Raw genomic sequence first — 14,968 nt, forward strand, 5'->3', positions numbered from 1 at the left:
GAGTGTCTACGGTAGTCATGCTTGGCAGAACTGACCAATCCGGTAACTACCAAGTGTTCTACGACTATACAGAATGTTTAATATCAACCTGCAATAATACTGAATCCACAATATCGACTACCGATATCCCGTCAAAGGTAAGTATATAAAATTGCTGATTTACTATTCTTAATTCCATATCATCTTACCTTGACTATAAGTAGATGTTGCGTTAAAATAGTTAATCTATATTTACCTGTCTCTACTTGTCTTGATGATATAGTGGTAATAGATATTAGAGAGTCAATCTTGTTGCAGGTCAATAAGATTACATGTAGTCAACTACAATATTCCCTGTATAACACAACTGCCTGAAAATAGACACTACATATTTTCCTATACTGGAAATAGCCTATGTGCTTGAGTGGAACTCTAGCTATTTTTAATCATAACAATTATTCGTGTATTGTAACACACAATCTAATGCAGAGATTTATTACGCAACTTTGTTTTTCTCCGACGGCAACTACAGTAAAAAAATAAATCAATATGGCTCTGAGAGGTACATTTATGGAAAGTGAAAGGAACTTGGGTAACAAATGGATCATTGACAGATCTTTGATAAGTTTGTGTTACTGAACCCAGATTGCAGGAAGACAAATACAAAATAGTAAACAAAATAATTATAAATAACATACACCACGTTTCATGTTAAAAACATGGTGTTTGATTGTTACTGGGGTAGATAAATGTATTTGATGATTTTAGGTCAAAGATAATGAGATCATCTGGTTTATTACCTGACTTTTCAAACTGAACAAACCCCACTCAGGTGTAAGTCACACTGCGTCTTATTTATGAATAGTAATCGGGAAAAATGGGTTGGGGGGGGAGGTACCAATCTTAAGTTTTTATTGACCAGGATGCAGTCAGGGATGCAACTGTAAATGTTTCATGGGTGGATATCAACCGGCTCGGAGCCAATAAAATGCAGCACTTTGGTAGCACACAGCTGTCTGATTTACAATTGGTGTTTTTACACATTTGGTTTGGAAAAGGGGTGGATAGGAAAAGAGTGCAGCAAGTGTTTTCTTAGTAAAAGGTGTTCATATACAACAAATTTATGTTTTTTAGTGAGGTGACTGTATAATTGTTTGTTTGGAAGTATTATAGGGGTAGCACTTATAGATGTATAATATAGCACCGATTTCTGATGCCCTGACCATGGGCTGATAAAAAAGCCAAACCAACACACTTGCTAGGAGTTGTGAACATGCAGGAGGGCACATGTGCAGCATATGTCCATTTCCTCTACATTCTAGGTTTGATGGGGACATCAGTGGATCTTGGACGTGTCACGCCACAAGCTCACTTGATTTACTCATGGCAGATGTGCGTCCTCTCAAGCCAGAGTCTTCCAAAAAGGTTCTGTAATGTATTTGCCCGTCCATGTTTTGGTCATACTTGGACATGAGTTGGTAAACTTCATTTTGGTCCAGAGTGAGGTTACAAAGCTTGAGGACAGACTTGAAGTCTTGCAAGGAGAGGTAACCACTGCCATCTGCATCCAGCTTCTTGCAGGCGCGACGAAGAGTCTTCCATTCACTGGGCAACTAGGAGTTAAATTGAAAATTAAACAATAAGGTTTATCAGATATTAAGGTTCAATGCAACTTTTGGGGAAAAAAACAAGATTTATGTTCTTGCAAATTGCAAGACAATCTGTTAGGGAATTCTATGCAGACAAAAATGGTTTTAGAAAAATGGTGTTCATTGCTACAGACTGATATATGCACTTTCAAATTTAGTATTTGTAACTAGGAAAGATATGCTTATTACTGTAAATCTCGGAATCTCCTAAGAACTTGTTCCTCCGTGCGTTCTTTCTTAGTGGCTATTGATGTCCTCTTTCTGAGATTTGGGACGAAAACTCACACAGAGAGATCCAGGAATCCCACTCACACATACCTCAGACTCACACAGAGCCAGGCCTACCTTTCACAGGGAGACCCAGGCCTCAGACTCACAGAGAGCGTCAGGCCTTATGTTCAGAGCAAGGCCTCACACTCAAAGACAGGCTTGCCAACTCACAAAGAGAAGCAGATCTAACGTTCAGAGAATAAAACACAAAAAAGTGTACCACTCACAAACCATATCCAGGTCTCGCACTCACACAAACAGCTAAAAGCACTAAGGCCCATATTTATACTTTTTTGCACCGCATTTGCACCATTTTTAGATGCAAAAGTGGCGCAAACTTACAAGATTTACTTGTATTTTGTAAGTTTGTGTTGCTTTTGTGTAAAACAAATGACGCAAATGCAGAGCAAAAAAAAGTATAAACATGGACCTATATTTTGTAGGTTTGCGCCGCTTTTGCGTCAAAAAATGACGTAAATGTGGTGCAAAAAAGTATAAATATGGGCCTAAGTTCTGACACGCAGTGTCAGACCTCACTCTCACATAGAAAGACAGTACAGAGCATAGTCTTATCATAACAAACCAAGCCCCACATTTACTATGAGAACAAGGGCTCACATTCACACAGAGTGCCACGCCACTGTTTCACACAAAAAGCAAGGCTTGAGTCTCAGAGAAAGAGTCAGGGCCCAAACCCAGAGAACATGGGCTCACCAGTAACACCCAATGATGAACACTTTTGCTGTCAGTTAATTAGTATAAAAAAAGTGGGAATCTCCAAATTAGCCAAAAGAATTGACCTGCACAAATCAGATGAGTCTCTGCTTAGAGCGCTGTTGTTGTTCCTATCCTCACCAAAAGGTAACCTATTAGGCACACAAGAAATCAACTACATGCAGATAGGAGTAGGGACATTGCCTTGGCTTAAGTACTGTCCAAAGAAGCCAGGTCTCCACCTGTTAAACAAACGGGAGCTACTTCTATATGGCCACTGGTAGCTAATGTAACCTCTTTTTTGCTTTTGCAGCGATAGAACAATTCCATTCTTCGCTTGATGTGGGAGCTACTAAAAAAATGTACTGCAAGGGTGTACAGCTATACTGGCAGTAGCTAAAGGTGACATGTGGCATCGGCTTAGGCATTAGCCAAAAGATGATGGAAGATGGCCCCAATGGACATACAGAGGTGACAGAAGATTCCATCTCCAAGGCAGTGTTAAACCAGTAAAATCTGCTCAGCAGACCATGCATATCAAATATGTTCTGCATATGTTCTCACAAATGTCATTGACAACTCCTATTTACGTGCAGCTACCACCTTGTTGCACAATGGTTAGAGCAGGACTCCGAGCTCAGGAACTTCACCCAACACCTACAATATAGGTAGAATTAGTACAACACCCTACCATCCATTCACTCTGAAAGGGATGCCCAGAAACCCAATGTGAACCAAAAAGATCTGCAGGTCTCTTTAGGGGTATGAAGCGCTATATGATTGCTGCAATCAAAGAAATGCTAAATGTAACATGTTTGTTTGCTTTACTACCTCATGGTAATCTGCTCAACACACTTCCAGGAGGTCCCACATTGCCACCTTCTGTAATGAATCCATACTCTGAAATAGAAACGTTCAAAGTGTTTCTTCTGTTTGCAACATCATACCTTCTTCTGCAATCTAGTGCTCAAAGCAACAAGTCCTGCCTCTTTCTGTGTATCATGCATTGCAGTTGCTATGTGCTTTGTGTTCTTCCACATCTGTCGACGTAAGGCAAAGGGCTTCAGAAATTCCATATATGACACACTGGAAAAGAACAGTATGTGGGAAACAAGGTCATTATTTCATTGTGGTCTGTCACAGGTATGTTCAATATTCTGTATCTAAAATTACATGAATCACACATTTACATTGCACCACTTGGTCACACAAAGTTAAACAAATGTGCTGACCGGCCAGGGGTGCTTCCTAAACTGTGGCAGCAGGTGAGGGAATTCACCACAGGGGTGTCAGAGGAACCACGGACCACCCACTGATGAAGATCGGTCAGCACCCAGACATGGTGATGCTGCATCCTCAATAGAAGACTACAAACCATCCAATACTTGGCAGCCAGGCTCATCCTCAACCCCCCAAACGAAGCAACATCACACCACACTTCAGAGAACTACACTGGCTTCCAATACACAAACAAACTCAGTTCAAACTTCTCACACATGCACATTTAAGGCACTGAGCAGCTCAAGCCTCACCTACCTGAACAGTCGCATCTTCTTCCACTAACCACTCAGACAACTCCACTCTGCAGGACTTCTACTCGCACACATCCCACACATATACAGAACTAGATCATGAGGACAGGTGTTCTCTTACATCACTTCTGAATCATGCAGCAAGCTCTCACTCCACATTAGAGCCTTCTCCTCTTGAATTCCACAAGAAGCTAATTATTTGGCTTTTCAAACCAACATAACATAGGCAGGGCTAGGCACACACATCTGCTCAGTGCCAGGACATGTGCACTTTACATATACACATAACATAAAAGTAGAATGGGTCTAGTGGTTGTATCGATGATTACTGATAGTATTTTTAACTATAAAGCACATAGCACAGACACATAAAGCTATTCACAGAGTACCACCAAAAGGTCCTCCTTAGACGTCTGGTTCCCCACAAGGTATATAATGGTTGGATTGCTGTTTGTTTGCAGATGGACAAAGCATAAGCAACAAACATTCATAATTTACTCCATAACCCTCTGCTTATCTGCACAATACCTTATGGTAGGGAATCCTTGCTCTCCATTATTTCCTATGGTTGTAACGCAGACTATCAATCTTGGCACTCCAGATGTCAGTAAACCACTGTGTGGGACCTCTAGCAGCTAACTGTTGCTCAGCAGTGATGAAACCAATTATCTAACACCCTACTACATTATATGCCTGGAGTATATTCCGGCTGAACAGATTGGTTCCACAGTTAAAGTTGTTGTGAGCCCTGAAGTTCCTAATCAAAATTCTGACTGTCTATTGTCATCATCCTTCAAAGGTATGTGGATGTCATGAGAAGCCGCATGCTCAGCCCCTCCCATAACAGTCTGTACACTGAAACGTTTGCATTAATCCCAAGTGTGGCACAGCCACTCCATGGATATATTGCTGTCATTTTATGAACCGGTTGTACATTGTGAGCAAATACTTTTAGCCCAGATTCACAAGACTAGTAGTGGGACTGGGGAGACTACAGAAACTTAACCTTTTCGTTACATATAACTTAGCACCTGTCAGTAGGGAATTTGAATCTGTAAGATTTTGTTACAATGGTCATCATTTACGTTTTGGTGGGGATCGCCAAATCCCTTGATTGCTGGGTGACCCACCTCGATCTACCCCGCAACAGCCTGCCACATGTATTTCAATTTCCCACCATTCCGGCAGGGCATTCTTAGAGAGATCTGAAGCCCCGCCTTCTGAAACCTGGTGCTCCTCCAGCTTCTAAATAAGATGGAGAACTGCTGGTTTTGGCATTATGGAAGAACTGCTGGTTCACAGAGGTCCTGCTATGCCACCAAACCATAAATCACCCACCATGTCTCTGTGTCAAATATGATAATGATTGGCCAAAAGACAGCAAATTTTGTTTTATTTTTCTTCCTATATAATTTTTGGCAGTATTATTTTTAATTTTCTTCACCAAAAACCAAATATATTGTGTGGTTTCACAGAGATCACTGACTTGTTGCCTGGTCGCCTTTGAAATTCTAACAATTTATGAATCTCTTGCAGAGATTACTTTGGGTTCCAGTTGATATGAGCTATAACCATCGAACAATTTAAAAAAACGCATCTGCAAATATATATACATAGTTTACGTTGTATAGGGCACAGTTTGGCTCCCACCAGTAGATCCGTGAAATGTAAACGTAAATAAAGTAATACTGCATAATGGACTAGTTAAGGAAACGGGAGTAATGCTCTTGATCACCTCCTGCATTTTTGAAAGTCAGGAGTTCCAGGCAGAATATAGACTAAAATGTCTTCGCCCTTCTTTGAATAAGAGTTTTTTCGGTTTTAGAAAAGTCTGCTGACATGAGAATTAAACCAAAAGCAACACCTTACTTTAGAATTGTAAATCTACCGACCTAGACTACGGAATATTTGAAAAGTAAGCTTCCTGACACTGTGACAGAACGCTTTGGTGCGTCACAATACATTTAAAAATGTAGCTGCTAATGGCCAGTATAAAATTATGAAATTAATTTTATGGCAAGACCGGAGGCTCATATTATGCGTTTCTTTTCTTGCTTTATTTAATGAGCAGCAGTCAAGAAACTACAAATCCCATAAGGCTTAACATCTGTAGCCAATGGGATTAAAAACGTAGTTCAAAACACACAGAACCAATAGCAATTACGATATGCCATTATGACGTCACTTGACTGCAAGCAGCCCTCTTTTCTTGCTGCTGCAGTCGAGATAAGTCGCATTTTCTTTTACCCACGTTAATTACATTATTCAATATTTTAATATTTTTTTTTTTTTTTTATAAATATACCGTATTATTGCCTTTGTTATGTTAGACGGCAAGTTGCTGCATGTTTATTTGTGACTCCGACCACTCGTCCACTACATTTCTGTTATTTGGAGCTGAGTCCGTCAGCTCGGACTTTATTTTATTCGTGCTAGCGCGCGTCGCGTGAGTTCATCTTCCCAGGCATTCTTTCTATCTTCTACAGTTGACGGCAAGCTGCTGTGTGTTTATTTTGTTCCGACCTCCCTTTCAGAGGGGTTTCGAGCTGAGCGCTTCAGCTCTGACGTCGGCTTTGTTTACTTTACACGCGCGTCGCGCGCGCTCTGAATTCCAGGCATTCCTTTGCCTCAGGCAGCAACCGTCATTCAGTTTGCTCCTGAGGCAGAGACGTCGCATGACAGAGCGCTTCTCACAGCATTCTTATTTATTACCTAGAGCAACTTTAGTTGCTTTATTTAGACCTGTGTCATATTATTAACCCTTTCTATTCCCTGTTTTTACAAAAAGACTCAGTTTTTTCCCAGTTTCGGTCTCCTTAATTTCCAAAATTTAATTTACAAACCTATTTCTATTTTCAATATTTTATTGACATTAAGACAGAATGGAGCCTGGCACTTCCTCTATGGAACAGGGTGTTTCCACTGAACTGGAAGAGATGAGACATGAACTCTGTGATTTCATTAGAAGCTCTGTTCATCAGGCAGTATCTTCCTCATTACAAAAATTATCAAAAAATCTGGAGAATAACCTTTCTAACTTAATTTCCAAATCGGCCCAGACTGCGGGGGAAAGCAGTACGCGTCCGCCAGTGAAGCCAGGTATGGGGATGCAAATGGAAGGTGAGTCCATCTCACGGACGCCAGAGGACGCGGTTCCTCACAAGGCTCCTGCCAAGGAGTATAACAATATGGCTCCAAAATCCTCTTTAAAACGAAAATCTAAAGAACGCAATGTTCTACCTGTTATTTCTCCAGTTATTCAAGATACAGACGAAGATATGCCTGATGTAGATTCAGATTCATAATTATCTGACAAAGACGATGATGAGTCCTTTTCCATTCCTCCTCCAAAGAAATAAAAAATAACCTCTGCTACCCCTTCTCTTTTTGACTCAGAAGGGTTTCCTATGTTCGATCCCTCTCAAATTCATCATCCCAATTCTACTGAGTGGTTTCCAGCTGACCATGTGGGTCGGTATGTGGCACAAAAACTATTTTCACCCCTAGACAAACAAACTAGATCTAAATTAAAATCCGAATGTCCTTGTCCCGTACTCTCTAACAAAGCCACTATTACCCCTACTATTGATGAACAAATGTTGACTTTCTTCACCAAACAAGGCAAGAACCCGCGCAAGGGCGTGGATAAAGCTTGGTCCTCCTGTCAGGACAAACTCTTAGACATTACGGGGCCTCTTACTAGGATTTTTGATCTTGTCGAATCAGCCAGACTAGACGGTTCCTTCCTCGACCCAGAAGAGTTATCTTTATGGGTTCAACGTTGTTTCTGCCTTTTGGGAAATGCAAATTCTTCCTTCATTCACGAGAGGGGTAAAGGCCTACTTATCAAACTTGATCCCAAACTCGTAAATTTGGCAACCGTTCAACCTCAGCTCCAATCAGATGGACAGCTTTTTGGAGATTCTTTTATAAAGGACCTCGGCAAATATGTTGCTACTTTCACCTCATTAACCAAAGCCCAACAGTCCATGAGAAAAATGTTCCACCATCGGGTTTTTGCCAGGGCCGGTAGAGGTAGGGGTCGCTTTACCGGCCGCGGATTCACCAATCAAGGCTCCAGAGGCTATTACAGCTCCTATCAGCAGGACTTCAGGCCTCAGTTCTACCCCCAACGTGGCAGAGGATACCGTGCCAGGTCAGTCAGACATTCCAGAGCCGCCAACCCAACAGGTAAGCCTCCTTGTCGATTCTTTCCCGACAGGAGGTCGTATTTCCCATTTTCTGTCAAATTGGCATGCAATAACAACAGATGCTTGGGTGTTAAACACAGTTCTAGGCTACAAAATAGAACTTTATTCTACTCCGGTGCAAACTTTTTTCCAACCTCCTCCCCATTTTTCCACAGAAATGGTTCATCTAATTTCCCTAGAGGTAGACACATTGTTACGCAAACAAGCGATTGCGCCCACTCTTCCCCTTTCTTCGGGTTTTATCAGCCCAATTTTTCTTGTTCAAAAGAAAAACAAAAAGATGCATCCAGTCATCAATCTAAAACATTTCAACCGGTTTGTAGTATACCGGCATTTCAAAATGGAAACAATTCTCCATCTCAGAGACATTCTCCTCCAAAACGACTGGATGGTCAGATTGGATCTACAGGACGCTTACTTAGTCGTTCCTGTTCATCCAGAATGCAGAAAATTTCTTCAATTCCAGTGGTTAGACAAAATGTATCACTTTACCTCTCTGCCCTTCGGTCTATCGTCAGCCCCATGGTGTTCTACAAAACTCATGAAACCCGTGGTAGCTTTTCTAAGAGCTCAAGGGATAAGATTATTAATTTATCTAGACGATATCCTCATCCTAAGTCAATCGTCTCAGACTCTCCTACTCCACCTACAAACGACTTGCTCTCTGTTGGAACAATTGGGTTTCATAATAAACAGGGAAAAATCTCTTCTTATACCCTCCCAAATCGTAGAATTTCTGGGATTTCAAATCAATTCCCTCTCAGCGACCCTTCTTCTACCATCGTCAAAAATAAAATCCATAAAATCAGAAATTTAGCAAATTCTCCGAAATTCCCTCATTTCCCTCCGAAGTCTAGCCCGAGTTGTAGGTCTTCTCTCCTTCTCTATCCAAGCAATCTTTCCGGGTCCCCTTCACTATCGTGCTCTTCAAAGATTAAAGATTCAACACCTGAGAAAGGGGCTTTTGTATTCCGATCTCGTTCCTTTAGACATAGAGTCTCGCACAGAGCTTCAATGGTGGATAGACCATTTAGATGCTTGGAACGGGAAAAGTATCTTTCCATCAGCCCCAGATTTTGTGTTAGAATCCGATGCAAGCCATCAAGGCTGGGGAGCCCGTTGTGGACCCATCTCGACTGGCGGTACATGGTCAAGCGAGGAGTCCAAATTGCACATCAATTGTTTAGAGATGCTTGCAGGCTCCTTTGCAATCAGAAGTCTGGCAAAGAACAGAGTACATTGTGCAATCCTGCTCAGGATGGACAATATATCTGCGGTCAGATATATAAACCATCTTGGGGGCACACGATCCAAACCTTTGGCAGATCTAGCCAAGAGCTTTTGGGAGTTTTGCCTCTCAAACCATCTTTCGGTACATGCAGAGTATCTTCCTGGAGCTCTCAACACAGTGGCAGATTGGCATTCTCGTCACCTTCGGGACTCCAGCGATTGGAGACTTCATCCTTCCGTGTTTCACAACATCCAATCCTTATGGGGCCCCTTCTCCATAGACCTTTTTGCATCCCGACTCAACACACAACTTCCCCAATTTTACAGCTGGCACCCAGATCCCTTAGCCTTAGCATCAGATGCTTTCTCACAAGACTGGTCGCTTTCCCTCAACTATGCCTTTCCCCCTTTCATAATGATCAACAGGGTTCTGGCTCAGGCCAGACGTCAACACGCTTCTCTCTCTCTTATCGTCCCGTTTTGGCAATCCCAAATTTGGTTCCCCACTCTTTTAGAACTGTCAATAGATTTTCCCTTGTTAATTCCATCCTTTCCGGATCTGCTACTAGACCCTCTTCACCGTTCTCATCCCCTTATTTTGAACAATATCCTAACCCTATCCGCTTGGAAAATCTCAGGAGTTCCCAATCTTCCCCTGTCATTTCGGCAGAAGCTTCCCATTATATCTCAAACTCCTGGGCCCCAGGCACCAAAAAAGCCTACAAGGCAGCCTGGTCTCTATGGGATTGCTGGTGTGTGGGAAGACAAATTAATCCCTTTTCAGCAGATGTAATTTTTGTCGTAAATGTTTTAGCCTCGGAAGCCAGCAAAGGTAAAGCATTTCGCACTATCAATCTTTACAGATCTGCTATCTCTTCCAACCATATTCATGTTCACGGGAAACCAGTAGGCGAGCACCCGTTGGTATGTAAACTATTAAAGGGAGTAAAATTTTCTAAACCTCCGTTACCAAAATACAATCATTTGTGGGATGTTAATATTGTTTTGAAATATTTGATTGCATTACCAGATAATTCAAGTTTATCATTAAAGCTTTTATCTGCTAAATTAACAATGTTATTATGTTTAGTTTCTATTAAACGTTTATCAGATGTTAAGGCTTTGGACGTCTCCAACCGTCAATTCACCCCGTCGGGTGTGCTGTTTTCGGTTGTAAGACGTACCAAGACCAATTTGTCGTCAGTCTTTTATCCCTATTTTCCGCTTCAACCAAAATTGTGTGTAGGACAATGTCTCAAAGTTTATGAGCATAGGACCGCAGATTTGAGAACATCCTCCTCCCAACTTCTCATATCTTTCAGGAAACCCCATAACCCTGTTTCTTCTGCTACATTAGCCCGTTGGGTAAGACTGATTATGTCCTTGGCTGGTATTGATATTTCCAAGTTTGGAGCTCATTCCTCTAGGGGGGCTATGGCTTCCAAAGCTTTCTGGGCGGGATCCCGTTTGGAGGATATTCTAAAATCTGCGGATTGGTCCAATGACAATACTTTTAGAGTATTTTATTGCAAACCGATTGATAATGCTTCTTTGAATGTGATTAATATGCTTTAAACTCGCTTAATATGAGCCTCCTGTCTTGCCATAAAATGTAGATTTTCCTAGTCTATGACGGAAAGTCTTAATTTTATTAAAGACACGGAGGCGAGTATTATCCCACCTCTTGTATAACTTTGTTTATCCCTCCCTTTCTCTAGTTTCGGCTTCAACCACTCAGACAACGTCCTGATCAGAACCCGTCAGATCATCCAATCATTTCGTTTCCTTCAGGATTTGGATCATCCCTGTCGGTTTGGCCGGACTACCCTTACCTCTGCAAGCTCCTGGACTTTTTCTCTGATGTCTTTGCTTTCCTCATGGCTCTGTTTATTCTTTGTTTGTTACTCCCTTTGTTCACAGTTAACTGACTTCATTTGCAAGAAAAGAGGGCTGCTTGCAGTCAAGTGACGTCATAATGGCATATCGTAATTGCTATTGGTTCTGTGTGTTTTGAACTACGTTTTTAATCCCGTTGGCTACAGATGTTAAGCCTTATAGGATTTGTAGTTTCTTGACTGCTGCTCATTAAATAAAGCAAGAAAAGAAACGCATAATACTCGCCTCCGTGTCTTTAATAAAATTAAGACTTTCCGTCATAGACTAGGAAAATCTACATTACAATGCTACAGGTTATCAATGGAGAATACAAAGCGCTAATTTCATGGACTAATATCTTCAAATTGAAATTGTGTGATGTAAATGACTTCTCTGACCATAGTTCATTCTGCACATCAGAGGAAAAAACACCAGAAGCAATGGTGTTAATGCTATATGTGCCAGGGATTCTGTGCCTGTTTTTACTGTCAGGGTTTAAATCACCCCGAGAGCGGGTTAAGGGAGGTGGTTCGCGTTTAACACACCTAAACAATGGCATAACGTTTCACGGATTTCTGAGGGATTCCTATACGTGCATTCACGGACCCATTTTAGAAGTTGATTTATTTATCATAGTTGTATGCCACAGTCTAACGTTAGCAGCACGCTTCACAAAGCTGCAAATCATGCAAGAGAACCTCAGGTTATTTGGTAGCTCAAGAGCACCTCTTTGCCTTGCCCACTTCTTAGGTGCAGCTGCATATGGATGTAGCTGCATTGAAGACCTCATGTTAACGTGTCTTTATAAAAAAGGACAATGAGAAATACAGAGAGTGGACTTTGGGTTTGCCCCACTCAGCAGTTAGGTTCCAGGTGATTTGCATACTTTGCCTTTGATTAAATGGACTAGCCATCAACCTCATTGCGTTACGAGGATGTGCGTTATGTGTAGCTAGCGGTGGAGAGCCACTGTGTGTTCCTTGATGCACTTGCATGGCTGACATATCATAACACAGTACAGCATGACACAACATAACACACCGCACCATAACATAACACAACTTAGTGTTGTACCATGCAACATAACACACCACACCATAACATACACAGCATAGTACAGCAGGACACATTATAACACAACTTAACATAACACAGTACAGCGTTGCTCAACGAAAATATCACAACATACTCTTACATACAGCACATCAGTAAATGACAGAAAACCTCTATTATAACACAGCACAATACAGCATTTCACAACATAAAAGAACAAACCATGCCACAACACAGAGTACCACTATACAACACAATAGACTATAAAATAACATTCCATGACAACAAAACCCAGCACTGCATAACACAACATAGCACAACAAAAAACATAACATCACATCATAGCATAACATACACTAAAACAGCAATACAAAGCACAACATAACAGCATAGCATGATATATGTGTAGCAAAGAACTGTATAACATGACAAATATTGTGTGTTTCAGATCATATTTGTGGGTACGGGACAGAGGGCAGACCTGGGGACGTGCTGAACTTGGCCTGGGAGACTACACATCTCAGACTGCTCTTGGCCCCTGGAGGCGGCCATTTTACCTGCTCAGCTGCTCACACTTGTGCTGATGATGAGTGCTATATAGCGCTAGCAAGATCACCGCTAGTAACTGTTGTCCCTAATGCGGTTGAGTCTGAACATCTCTCGCATATACAAGATTTAAAGACTGAGGTGGCTGAGTGTAAATATATGGGCCCATATTTATACTTTTTTAGCGCCACATTTGTGTTGTTTTTTTACGTAAAAACGGCGCAAACTTACAAAATACAATTGTATTTTGTAAGTTTGTGCCGATTTTGCATCAGAAAACAACACAAATGCGGCGCTAAAGAAGTATAAATATGAGCCATGGTATCTACCTTAATTTCTATGGTCAGGCATATGATTCCATCAGATGTGTTGACTACCTTAGTTGGTGCTCACGGTCTTGCATCTAGTTCCCCTGGCCCTTTATCCATGTTGCCTAATTTCCTTTTGCCAGCCTGTAGCAAGAGTCTCATCCCCTTGTCCGGCCCTTCTAGTGCTAGATTGGCTCCTCGTGTCGGCCAATAGCCAGCAGGTGGTAGACCAGGGAATCTTCGCCAGGTTCCCAATTGTAGTGGCGCGGGCATGGTTAAGGAACCAAGAGTCTATTGTCAATATTATAGTCCTGCGGATAATGGTATCTACAATTGCGCTGGAGACTTTGTCATTGACAGGCCCAAATCTACCAATACTGTCTTAATGGTCAACGTACCTAAGCTACACCCTGCTGCATCTAGGGAGGGCAGAGAAGCCATTCAAAACAAGGCAATTCATTAGATACGTCACATGAAAGGTTGTGGTTCTGTGATCCGTGAGGACACAATTAGGGCAGTCAGGAGACCAGACCCTGCTACATCTTATGACATGATTGAGTTGACATTCAGCGATAAGGGTATGGTAGATAATTTGGTGGCTCCAGATGATAGAACAGGTCCACCAAGGTGTTCCCGTATTCAGTTTAAATACCCTAGGCTCTCTACACACAATAATGCTCAGCTTATCCCTTACCAAGGGGGTAGTTCATCAGGTCTAACTGGTAATGGCTGACTCTGTGTATCATCGGAGATCACTTCAGCTAATTTATTTTCGGTTCCTGTTTTGCATCCTGTAGTTGGTTCAGGCACTAGTGCTTCCTCCACTCTTGTCCCGGAGTCTTTTAGTCCCTCCACCTCTGACAGCTCTTGCCAGGCATCTCAAAACCAGGTAGTTAGTTCTTTAGTCAATGGTGCCACTATTACATCCATGTTGCACCCGGTATCTCACAATGAAGGGGTTTGTCTTGTCTCTTGGAATTTGGCAGGTTTGAGATCCACTGCCTCCTTGCCAGCTTTTAATCAATTTATTAAGGGTTATGATATCTGCCTTTTCCAGGAAACATGGGCAGTGGATCTGCTTTTCCGGTCTGGTTTTCTGAATTTTTATATTCCAGCACTCCCTAGCAAGAGAGGTAAACCTTCTGGTGGTTTCATTACATGGGTTAGAACAACATTAAAGTGCCGTATGTCACAGTTATCCATTGACTCTCCTGACATTCTGGGTATCCAGTTATCATTTGGGCCAAAGCCTGGAGTAATTATTATCAACATTAATGCAAGAGCGGTTTGGTGGGGGCAGGCCTCCGGTATGCCCCTCATGTTGGAAGCGTCTCTTAGACAGTGCCCTTGGTATTTCAAAATCATTGTAGCAGGTGACTTAAATGTTACTTTTGAGCCTTTAGACTGGAATGATCTTGGCTCCATGTATGAGGGGGATCGCGTGTGGTCTGTTCCATCTTTAGACATCTCTCCCAACAACAAGTGATCACAAGTAGCTGTGTAGTTAAAAGCCTTTACTATGGAATTTGGGCTTAGAGCAGTAAATGGCAGAACTAAATCAGATTCTAAGGGCTGTCATACGTACAACAAAATTAATCACA

General features: G+C 41.8%; 1 protein-coding gene across 1 annotated transcript in view; it reads right to left on the reverse strand.

Annotated features, from left to right (window-relative positions):
• Window positions 1-458: 458 nt before the first annotated feature.
• Window positions 459-14,968, reverse strand: part of LOC138245733 (EF-hand calcium-binding domain-containing protein 6-like) — a 348,792-nt gene continuing 334,282 nt past the window's right edge. The window contains exons 18-19 of the mRNA XM_069199599.1: window positions 3,560-3,698; window positions 459-1,592 (exon numbers count right to left, since the gene is read on the reverse strand). Coding sequence (XP_069055700.1) covers window positions 1,335-1,592; window positions 3,560-3,698 — 397 coding nt within the window. The 3' untranslated portion in view covers window positions 459-1,334. The remainder of the gene's footprint in view (window positions 1,593-3,559; window positions 3,699-14,968) is intronic.

This window comes from Pleurodeles waltl, chromosome 1_2, assembly GCF_031143425.1.
Source record: "Pleurodeles waltl isolate 20211129_DDA chromosome 1_2, aPleWal1.hap1.20221129, whole genome shotgun sequence".
Lineage (NCBI taxonomy): Eukaryota > Metazoa > Chordata > Amphibia > Caudata > Salamandridae > Pleurodeles > Pleurodeles waltl.